This window comes from Oryctolagus cuniculus, chromosome 4 (assembly GCF_051225735.1).
Source record: "Oryctolagus cuniculus isolate XC-2025 breed Fujian yellow rabbit chromosome 4, ASM5122573v1, whole genome shotgun sequence".
Lineage (NCBI taxonomy): Eukaryota > Metazoa > Chordata > Mammalia > Lagomorpha > Leporidae > Oryctolagus > Oryctolagus cuniculus.
This window is the reverse complement of record NC_142870.1, coordinates 67,034,042-67,045,472: the sequence shown is the minus strand read 5'-3', so window position 1 is coordinate 67,045,472 and position 11,431 is coordinate 67,034,042. Positions and strand designations below refer to the sequence as shown.

Here is an 11,431-nt window from a genome sequence, read left to right as displayed (position 1 = left end):
AGTTTGAAGTAGTTTGCAATGAGGAAGTGCCAGAGTCAGCCAGGACCAGCTTGCGAATACTGATTTGCGTAGCTTTTCCAACTTTAGCTTCAGGAGTGTGACGTGGGGAGCCTAAAATTGTCCATTGTGGGAGAACCGTGGAAATCAGGAAATGGTGTAGTCACAGTGTGTTTATGTGTGTGTTAATCCAGCAAGCCAATTTATCATCATTTGCTCACATATGAAGGTACTTCAAAAAGTTCATGGAAAAAAGTTTTATTTTGGTGTTTTTTAAATGCACACTTTTTCATAATTTATACTTTCTGTGAACTTTCTGAAGGCTTGTTGTGTTCTGTTCAATCTCTCATGCCTATTTTTAAATGGTTTATTTATTTGAAAGGCAGAATGACAGAGGGAGGAAGAGTGGCTGTAGGGAGAGGAACAGATATTTTTTCATCTGCTGGTTCACTCCCCAGGGCTGCAAATAGCTGGGACAGGGTGAAGCAAGGAGCCAGGAACTCCATCCAGTTCTTGATGTGGGTAGCAGGGGCCTAAGAACTTGGGCCATCATCTGCTGCCTTCCCAGGCACATTAGCAGGAAGCTGGATGGGAAGTAGAACAGCAGGGACTTAAACTAATCCCCCGATATGGGATGCCGTATAGAGTGTATTTATAATTCCTGTGTTAACATACTTGTTTACTAACTTTATCCTCTAGGTCAGAGGTTGGCTGGCTTTGAGTCAAATCCAGTCTGCATATGGGCCATGAGTAAGAGTGGCTTTACCTCTTTAAGAGTTGTAGGAAATAAACATCATTAGCCACTAGAAGAATACAAATAAAAACACTTGAAATACCGCTGCACACCTACTAGAATAGCCAGAATCAAAAAAAATATAATAACAGCTTTGAGGAAGATGGGGAGAAACTGAAAACCACTGTTGGTGGGAGTACAAAATGGTGCAGCAGTTTTGAGAAACAGTTTGGCCTTTCTTCAAAAAGTTAAACCACGGAGTGACCACATGATCCACAATTCCATTACTAGGTATATATGCAAGAGAAATAGAATGTGTTCATACAAAAAATCGCACATAAAAATGCTCACAGCAGCATTACTGATATTTCCAAGAGTGCAAAGAACTCACCAGCTGACGATGGATGAAATGTGATATGCCCGTATAATGGAACATTCACTGACAATTTAAAGAAATAATATACACTGCAACACGAACGAACTTTGGAAACAGTATGCCATGTGAAGGAAGTCAATCACAAGAGACAGCGTATTGTATGATCCCATTTACCTGACACATCCCAGAAAAGGCAAATCCAGACACAAAGTAGACGGGACCTGAGGGAAGGGTGGGCAGGCAGTGACTACTAATGTGCATGGGATACTTCTCAGGGTGAGGAAAGTGTTTTAAAATTGACTGTGGTGATAGTTGCTCTACTCTGAATATGCTGAACTCAACACTTTAAAAGACTGAAGTATTTGGTGCTTCAATAAAATGTTATATATTTTTTTAAAAAAAGTGGTTTCTAGACTTTGGGACTTCACAGAGCACTAAGGCATTACCCAAACACAGTTCAGGAGTCCATCAGAGATCAACCTTCCTGGCTTTTTGTTTTGTAAACAGAAATGTATAATGACCACTTAGCACCAAAACTTCATAAAAAGACATTTTAACTCCTAAGGATTAATCAGGCATAAAGAACAATTCTTTAAGTGGAATAATCATGGCTTCATTAAAACGTCTTAATTTTCAGTAATTAAAGATACAATTTATCATATTCAAAAACCTTTTTTTTTATTTTTGACAGGCAGAGAGGACAGTGAGAGAGAGAGAGTGAGAAAGGTCTTCCTTTTCCGTTGGTTCACCCGCAATGGCCACTGCGGCTGGCGCGCTGCGGCCGGCACATCGCGATGATCCGAAGCCAGGAGCCAGGTGCTTCTCCTGGTTTCCCATAGGGTGCAGGGCCCAAATACTTGGGCCATCCTCCACTGCAGTCCCTGCCCACAGCAGAGAGCTGGCCTGGAAGAGGGGCAACCGGGACAGAATCCGGCACCCTGGTGTGCCGGCGCTGCTAGGCGGAGGATTAGCCTATTGAGCCATGACGCCGGCCCAAAAACCATTTTTAAAAAGATTTTTATTTATTTGAAAGACAGAGTTAGAGAGAGAGGTAGAGACAGAGAGGTCTTCCATCTGATGGTTCACTCCCCAGATGGCCGCAACGGCCGGAGCTACACTGATGCGAAACCAGGAGCCAGGAGTCTCCTCTGGGTCTCCCACATGGGTGCAGAGGCCCAAGGATTCAGGCCATCCTCCTCTGCTTTCCCAGGCCATAACAGCGAGCTGGATTGAAAGAGGAGCAGCCAGGACTCGAACCGGTGCCCATATGGGATGCTGGCACTTCAGGCCAGGGCTTTAACTCGCTGTGCCACAGCACCAACCCCTCAAAAACCATTTTCAAAAACCATTCTGGTTACTATTTTTATAAAGCATTTATATGGAGACGAAGTTGACATAAAAGGCAGAGCATGAGAGAGAGAGAGAGAGAGAGAGACTGACTGACTGACTTCTACCTGCTGGTATACTCCCAAATGCCCACCACAGATGTGGCTCACTCAGATCAGACCCAGGAGTCAGGAACTCAATTTGGGTCTCTATGTGATGGCAGAGACCCAGCCACTTGAGCTATACCTGCTGCCTGTCAAGGTGTGCATCAGTAGGAAGCTGGAAGCAGGAGTAGAGCTGGGACTCAAATCCAGGCAATCTGATATTGGGTATGGGCAGCCCAAGTATGCTTTAACTGCTCTGTCAAAAACCAGTCTGAAGAATTTTTTTTTAAATTTTCAATTTCACAGGCACATACTTAGGTTTTTAATTTTTGTACGTATTTTAATAATTGATTTATTAATAATGTACACACAGAAGTTTAATTGATAAAAAACTTTATTCAAAACTTGTAGAGAACCATGTAGTTCAAAACTGCAAAAATAAAAGACAATCTGGTAACTTAAAAATAAAGACTATCTAGAGCAACCACACCAACACCTACTATTTATAAAACAATCTCAAATTCATAGCTAATCCTTGTATTTCTGTGTTTTGCAACATGTGAGCTAGAATCCTCCTCCTTACACAACTACAATGTTACATAACTGTTTAACATCTGAAATACAATTTGGGTATTTTCTCATAAGCAAGTATACTATTGACCACTTCCTATACACCAAAGTAGAAATAGTTCAATGACTAGAAATTGATTTTCACTATAAAAAGCGTGACTAAAAGATTTCTTTTAAAAACCATGGGTGGATTAGTATTCCAAACTGGGCTACATAGGAACTTACTTCTACTCAGACTCCTCTGATTATCCATTGTCAATTTATATAATACAGGATATTTGCAAGATGGTTTTCGCCATTGATTAGTCTGGACTCACAACATCCAGGTACTGTGAAAGAGCAGAATTAACCTCAGTTTACACAAAGAGAACCAAGGCACATGGCGAGAACTTGCCAGGGCCAGAGACCTCATTAGATATAAAAATGTAGGAAGAGCCAGTTTTTTTTTGTTTTGTTTTTGTTTTTGTTTTTGGTGGGGAAGGGAGAGACATTAATTGGTTTAATGATAGGGGTAAAAGTGTGAGGGATTTGTTGTGGCAGAATTAATTCTGGATCCATAAGTGAAAAGTTCAGAACATAAATAATGTAGATTCCAGTGTGAAAAGGGTTAGTAGAATAAAAGTTAAAACCTGAGTAAAGAGTCATTTTAGACACAGATCACCTTGCAGAAAACAAAACAGCGAAACAAGGATAGGAAAAAACGTAACAGCGATAGTTTCCCATTTTTGAGCTGAGGGACTTTTAGAAAATCTCTTTAAAAGAGTGATTTTTCTTGAAAACAATCCTTAAATATCTCTTGCCAGCCCCCCCATCCCCACCCCCATAACCTGTGAGATTGAGAGCATTAACTTACAGGGATAAAACTGAGACGCAAAGAAGCTGAGAGGTTACGACCACATGCAGAATGAATAGCATGGAGCAGATGTTATGTCTTAAAGTACTGACTTAAAAATAGAAACAGAAGGAAGAGGATAAACAGGAACTTTTATGGATGGACAAGTGGAATAATCCAGGGATCCAGTAGCAACACCAATTATTTATTTATTTTTTTTGTTACAAAGGACTTGGAATTTTAATTATACAGTGAAACCTAAGATGACACTCATCTGGGTAATGAAATGCTCATTTGAAGGGAATATATGCAATACAATCTCCTAAGACCCCATGAGGAAAAATGGACATAAATGAGCCATGGTGTAGGCAAATGTAAACTGATGCACTTACAACACATAGCTGTTGTCTTAAGTTAAAATAGAATGGACACTGAGCCATCAATAAGACTTGAGAGAGGAATTTAAGGCAGCTTGATCAATATTCTAAGGTGAATTTTTAGATAGTATTGGTCATTATTGGAAATGGTATTGAAGAGAAAAACAATGGTGCCCATCCATGTGGAAAATCATGTGCCACTCTGGGCTTTATAGAGATCCACTGTGAGTTATTAAGGGGAATTAACCTCTGGAGGGACACATAAAGCATCTCTTCATGGCTGTCAGACACAACTATAGTAGGGCAGGTCAGAGTTCTAAGCCAGTGTAGCAAATCTGATGTTCTGGATTCAAAGGGAGGCTTTCCCTAAGGTATCCTCTAATCGACTTTCACAGTTAAATCCCAAGCTATGGTAATAAATACAACCAGTTTAGGTCAGGATACCAAAGATCCTGCTGGGCCAAAGAGGACCTGATTATAGAAACTTTAAGTGCTAGTGCTGGAAAAAAGAAAAATAAAAAGCAGAAGGCGGCAACTCTGGTCTGCCACATTTAATGCATTAAAAGATTGAGTATTTTATGAATCTTGATATGAAAGGGATGGGAGAGGCAGCGGGAGATGGGAGGGTTGCGGGTGGGAGGGAGGTTATGGGGGTAAAAAGCAGCTATAATCTAAAAGTTGTACTTTGGAAATTTATATTTCTTAAATAAAAGTTAAAAAAAAGAAAAAAGATTGAATATCTTAGACAGCTGTGTTTATATCTACTGAAGATTATTTGGGATGGCAACTATAACAATAATTTTAAATCTGAGAGTCTATTTCCTTGGGTCCAACTATATATTTGTTCTGTGTAAGTCATGTGCTAATGGCAACTGTAAGCAACACAGCTGTAGAATGGGAGCACTTCAGAGGACAGGATCCTATTCATTTTCAACTCATGGGGATGTTGCTCTTTGCTATATACCTTCGTGGCAATAATGTTCACAACATACGTTTTTCTTAAACATATGCATTTAAATCCAAACCTCACAGCTACAGAATAAAGCATGTAGTGGTACTTGTGGATGAATGGAGGTTTGTCATTTGATATACATCATAGCCTTAGCCCCTGCAGAACTGACTGGAGCACACTGGCGGATGAGTCAGGACTTCCTCATAGCCAAGAAAAATGGAAAATGTTTTTGTCATTGGTAGTTTCATTTATCCCAGGATTTAGATATAATTTTTATGGCATTGTCCCAATTGATGATATATAATAAAAAGCTGTATAGTGTCTCTTGAATTTTTGGCATTCTTTACTCTACTTAGCTTCAAATTTTTACAAACTACAACTTGAATAGAGGAGATAACTGATGCAATAATGGAAATAGACTAGGAATAAAAATATTTTAAGTACTTAGGCTGGCAACATAAATATGGCCTGTCTTTTCCTGCCTCTAATGTTTTTGCAGAGATAATGTTAAAGTAGATATTATAAAATGTGCTTGCATTAGTGAGATGCTTACAGGTATGGTGTTTCTTATATATGTGAACAGCTTTTTTTTTTTGAGTAGCAAATTTTAAGTTGATGCATGTCTCACACAAACATATGCACATACAGAAATACAGAAAAAGCTGTCACTAAGGATAAATGCCAGTTCCACTCTATTCAGCAGATTGTTGACTTCACAATAGTAAGTAGCTCTACCCGACCCTACTGTGTGGATAGAGTGAAAACTGAGAAGTCCTTAACAAGATTTTACATTTGATATAGTTTATCTACATTATTTTGGCATACGTTAATCAGCCTTAATACAAACTCTGGGGATGTTTGGTTGACATCTGACGTATCCTAATCAGGAATATACCTTTCAGAAACAGTTAGCATTACATCGGTCACCTCACAGGCTATTACCAGAGATTGTTAAAGAATGAGTATTTTCAATGGTTAATTTACTGTCTTTAAAGATCTGTGAATTAGCTCAGCCCTTCCAAGAACAGGTGTAAGAATCCAGGATGCCCAACAGACCTAGGATTTCTAACTCATTCTCTACATACATCAGATCATCACCTGAATGGATCTGCTGGAATATAGCAAGACTCACTTCTAATCACTCTTGTAGGTAGTATACTGTTGGGTTGCCTAAAAGGGAGGAGTTGGGATTTTTTTCAAGCTTACAGGACAGGTTGGATGACTGTTCTGACGCCTGATTGCTCATAAACATGTATGAAGCAGTACTTGTTCTAAAATCTGAATTCAGTGTCAATTACCCCCTGGTTAGGTTCTACCCACTGAAGGCTACAAAACCACCTAACAGTGAATACCCAAATTGGCTTATGTCAGCTTATACTTTTCTTTAGGGAGGAAACCCAAATACATGGAGGCACAATACTAATTTAGTCATAGTCTATAGAATATGCTTACAAATATTAATGCCTAGTATGATAGGGCTGAAAATCCCCGGCTGGTCCTTCTATGAAGTCTGTACACTACTCAAGAATAAAGTAAGAGTCTAGGTCCTTCCTTGTCAGTCAGGCACAGGAAAAGAGAAACACAGAGCCAAGCCACAGTGGGAGACTCTAATATTTCTGTCTCATACTCTTTATTCTGGCTTGCTACCAAAGATAGCCCTCTTTCCAGTTGTCCACTATGGACATAAAATTGTTACCACGCCTAGAAGTTCAATAATGGTGAAACAAATGAAAAAATGAGTATATTAAAGAACCAACTTGAGGACGGAATCTAAGGCAAAGCCCACTAAAGTCGAATCAACTGGGATGGAGTGTTTTAATTATTTAGTTGCTGTTCTGAAACTATGATTAACATAATGATTAATAGTAGAGTTTTCTGAACATGTGGAGGTCAAAAACTAAGTTACAAAATGAGCACATGTACTTGTTTCCATATTAATAAATATTTCATAAGGTTTTCTTGAATGGATCCTCTCTGTGTAAAACAAAATAAAACAAAAAATCATTAGGACCACTCCCTAAAAGCAAATTAGAAAGAAATACCAGCTAAATGGTGATGAGTATGACATATGATTGTACTGCATCAGAGCACAGGCCTGTCTGGCCCCACAGGACCTCCTGGAAGGAGGATCCAACAACAGTCAGGTTGATATTCTGGGAGATGAGTCGACAGTAGTGATCTGTAACACAAAAGCAACTACTGGTCATAGCAACATGTATTTCCAATTCAGGTATCAAACCTTCTACAGGACAAATGTTTGTTGCAATAAGGTATCCTCACAGGCACTTGGTTATACATAAATTAGGTCAAACAAAATCTTCATGCTGCACTTAGTTCTCCATGGGGATACTACAGTACTTAAATGCTGGTAAGGGCACTGGAAGCTTAGGTTCAATTGCAACAATAACAGAGTCATAGGCATTTGTCAGTTTGAAGAGAATTTACACTTTCCTATTCATTATTATCTTGTTTTAACTCTCACCACAAGAGGTTGGCAGGGAAGGTATTATCATCTCTGCTTTACAGATGGGAGCAACTGACACCCCATGCTGGTACCCCACACATATAAAGAGACTTGCCTACTTTTCCATGACTAGAAAGAACCTGTTCTTTTGATTCTTGGAATAATGGTCTATCCTGCACACTCTAGGGAATCAAAGCACTTAAGGAAGTCTCTGTGGTATCTAGCAAACAGCACCAGAAATCAGCAAAGTTCAGGGAAAGGCTGAACAATGAAAAATAAAACAGTGAAATTTTGACTTCTATGAAAGAGGACTTCGGAAATCATTCACAAAAGAAAGACATTTTCCTATCCCTATAAGTAAACAAGGCCATAGAAAATTAGTAAGGAAGTTGGCTCACTGAGTGCATGTTTATCACTTATTACGTACATGTTATGGGGATCCCTAGCACAGGTATATTATATGTTTTAAAGAGCATAGAATTCTTCAAACTTGGAAAACATAAGAATGCTAGGCATAGGAAGACATCTCAAAGAAAGGCACTATATCACTGCCATTTAAGCTTTTATCCCATCACATATGTCATGCCAATACATGGTGGTGCAGATGCTTTATTTTAGTGTGGTGTGCAAAGAACTTGGTGATCTGCTACTGCAGCAACACAGCACATTCCTGGAGCCTGGGGTGCTTAAAAACAGGCAATAAAGGCAGTGTTTAAGGTGAGCACACACAACTCCCTTAAAATGCAAAGCCACAACCATAAGTTGAGAAGTATCTGGAAATCCATTTCTGTTTCAATGTGTTTTATTTAATTAGTTATGGGAAAAGTACCTAACACTGTGGACTACATCCCTAAGTCTTACTCACTGACCTTTATAAATCTAACTCCCAAATTTAAATAGCATCGCCAAGTAGTCTAGGCTCCAAATTTAGAGATCAACAGGCTAATTTAGGATGGCATTTTTGGTTGAGGGGGCTGGTTGATTAAACCTCTTTTAAAGCTTCTTTCTATTTAGCTCAGTTTTTTTTTAGAGAACAGCCAGGTGGCACCAGGCTAAACTATTAGAGAGCTTACATGAGCATGTGAAAGACCAACAGCCATAACATCCACCAGTTTAAGGAAATATCATAGCTGACAACAGCTGACAGGTAAAGAAGATACTGAACTGACTGCAAGAGAGGTGTCTATATCCTGAATTTTTTCCCCAATAACTACATGGAGAATGTTAAAAAGTAGATAGTGGGAGGTCTCTGTGGTGAGGCCAAAGGGCTCCTGAAACCCACTGCTTCCAAATCCTTTTCTCTGGTGCTAATGAAGACATCTGTATTCCCCCTGGCTTCACAGTGTAGTGCTTTTGTGTAGCTAATTTAATAACTGGCTTCCCAGCAGAATCCTAGAGAAACCATCCCCAACGTGTAAGACATTTCTAAAGCTTTCTAATATGGTGTTGCACTGCCATATTGCCTCTAGTCTATAACATCCAGGATTGATGAAAGACTTCCTTGTTAAAGAGAGCTCTGACCATAATCATCTTCCTGCTGGAAACAAATGCCAGAATTCCTCTACCTTCTGTTATACTAACTCAGTGATGATATTTCCCAAAATAAACTTGAATATCTTCTTTGATACAAAGGGCAGTACACTCAACTCTGAGGTAGCATAATGATTCAGCAATTAGGGTCATATGCAGCTATACTCTTTTAAATTGCTAATTATCTAGTGAAAGCACTGAGTTGAAATTTAAGCATCCTTTCTTCCAGAATTGTTGGCCATTCAGGTAATGGGGGCGGGGGGACCAGCATATTACTACTATAGAATAACCTGGATAACTTGTCTGAAAAGTGAAAAGGAAACAACCATACAAAGAAGAACTACAGCCAGCACATGAATCACGAAGCATCTTTGGTATCTCACTGGATATCTACGTTAATATTTCCCTCTCCACTTAAGGTTTAGGTTGGAAATGTATACTATTTAATCTGGTTTAGTGCTTATACTATTTCTTCGTATATGACACGTTTGTAGTGTTTTTCATACTGGTGACACATCTCAGACCTTCCAGAACACACAGTAAAACAACACTTTCCTTAAGAAGACGAGAGGAGAGTGATGGATGTTTGCACCTGTACCTGTGATCCGTCCATCTCAGCTCACCCTATTGTAACTACTACTGTCAATCTTGCTGATGGAAAGTTGGCAAAAGGAGATGAGAAACTCCAAGCAGACATTTGCAAGCACTCAAGTGTTGCAGGATACCTGGTCTATAAGTCACTGTATTTGCTTTTTAGCATGTCATTACTCTCCTTATAGCAGAGGACGAGGTGTAAAGGACATGTGGGTTTAGCACACATACCATATGGGAGTAACTTTTTTCAGACAAAAGTTTTCCAAATTTCCATTTTAAGTGCAGGAGTTACTTCACGGTGATTTTTCCAGCAGGCTTTTCAGAGGTAGATTAAACATGGACAATAAATACTCTGAAGAACGCAGAAGGGTAGCTAAAGTTTTAAAAGACATTTCAGAAGTGAAAGCTGAGCTTGTCATGTACCACATTAGAGAAAAGAAGGGCAAAGCTAAAGGATATATACCAGTTAGAAAGGGCTTGAGTATTTAATACGTGGTAAATAGGCTAATCTGGCTAGTACAGAAATGGACTGTGAGAACAACAACGCAGCAAAAGAACCTTTGTCACTTGCAGCTGGCCAACTGCAGGCACATAACAGCAAGAAATATGCAACCCTCAGGACCTCAGTGACCCACAGGAACATACATTACAACACCACAAAGGTTTAAAGTCAACTAACAGGCTTCAGGTTTAAATTGCCTTTTGTTGTCGTTGTTTTAGAAAAAGGGTAAAATTCGCCTCTTTTCTTAGGCTTCTGCTTGTACACAGGTATTGTAATTGTGCTAAGCATGTCAGGATAATCCAAATCCCCGCTAATTAATTAGTGAAATGGATTCTGAACTCATTTTTCTGCCTGTTTGCATTCCAGATGAACAGGCTGGGCTACCCAAGACCCACTGAGGTTAATACTACAGCTGGGGCCTTTTTTTTTCCAGAGAATCATTGCAGTCATTACAGACAGATGCTGTACTTTTAAATGAACATGGCATTGTAGGCCAAATGTTAGTAGTTAAACACCATCGTCACTGAAACACACAAAGCTATAGTCAAGTTCACAAACACAGCTGGTGGTTGAAAAATCCTTAACAAAGGAAAGAAATTCACTACAGGCTCCAAGTTATTCATCAGGACTCCTGGTACCCTTAGACTGAGATTGTTTTATATGAGAGAAAATAAAATAATCAGTTTCTCTCCCCAATCTAAGAATAAACATTTGTTAGAACATCTACTGGAAAAAGGCAAATCACACATAATGTTCTCGTGGATTGATGTAGACTCTCTCAAGGTCATTGTTTTGATGATGTTTGCCAGGGCTCCGGTCTTGATAGCACATCTGATTGTATAGGGGGTACACCTGCTGAATCCCTTCTTCTCCCACTGGAATCTCATCTTCATAGTCACGTCTCTGGGCATTTAGTCCATTCTGAAAATCCAAGCATTGCGTACATTAGCAGAGCAGCTGTTTGCATTTTCTAGCACTTTGGTCAAAGCAGGCAAGAATAGAATTTATTACAGTGTCCTAGATTCATTACCCCAAAAGCTATTGAATGGCAAGTTAAAGTTCAATAATTTATCA

At 39.3% G+C, this 11,431-nt stretch overlaps 1 protein-coding gene across 2 annotated transcripts in view; it reads right to left on the bottom strand.

The window, feature by feature from the left end:
* Positions 1–2,912: 2,912 nt before the first annotated feature.
* NECTIN3 (nectin cell adhesion molecule 3) overlaps positions 2,913–11,431 on the bottom strand; it is a 149,938-nt gene continuing 141,419 nt past the window's right edge. For both annotated transcript variants that reach the window (XM_089330752.1, XM_051819060.3), the window contains exon 9: positions 2,913–11,278. In XM_089330752.1, coding sequence (XP_089186878.1) covers positions 11,099–11,278 — 180 coding nt within the window. In that variant the 3' untranslated portion in view covers positions 2,913–11,098. The remainder of the gene's footprint in view (positions 11,279–11,431) is intronic.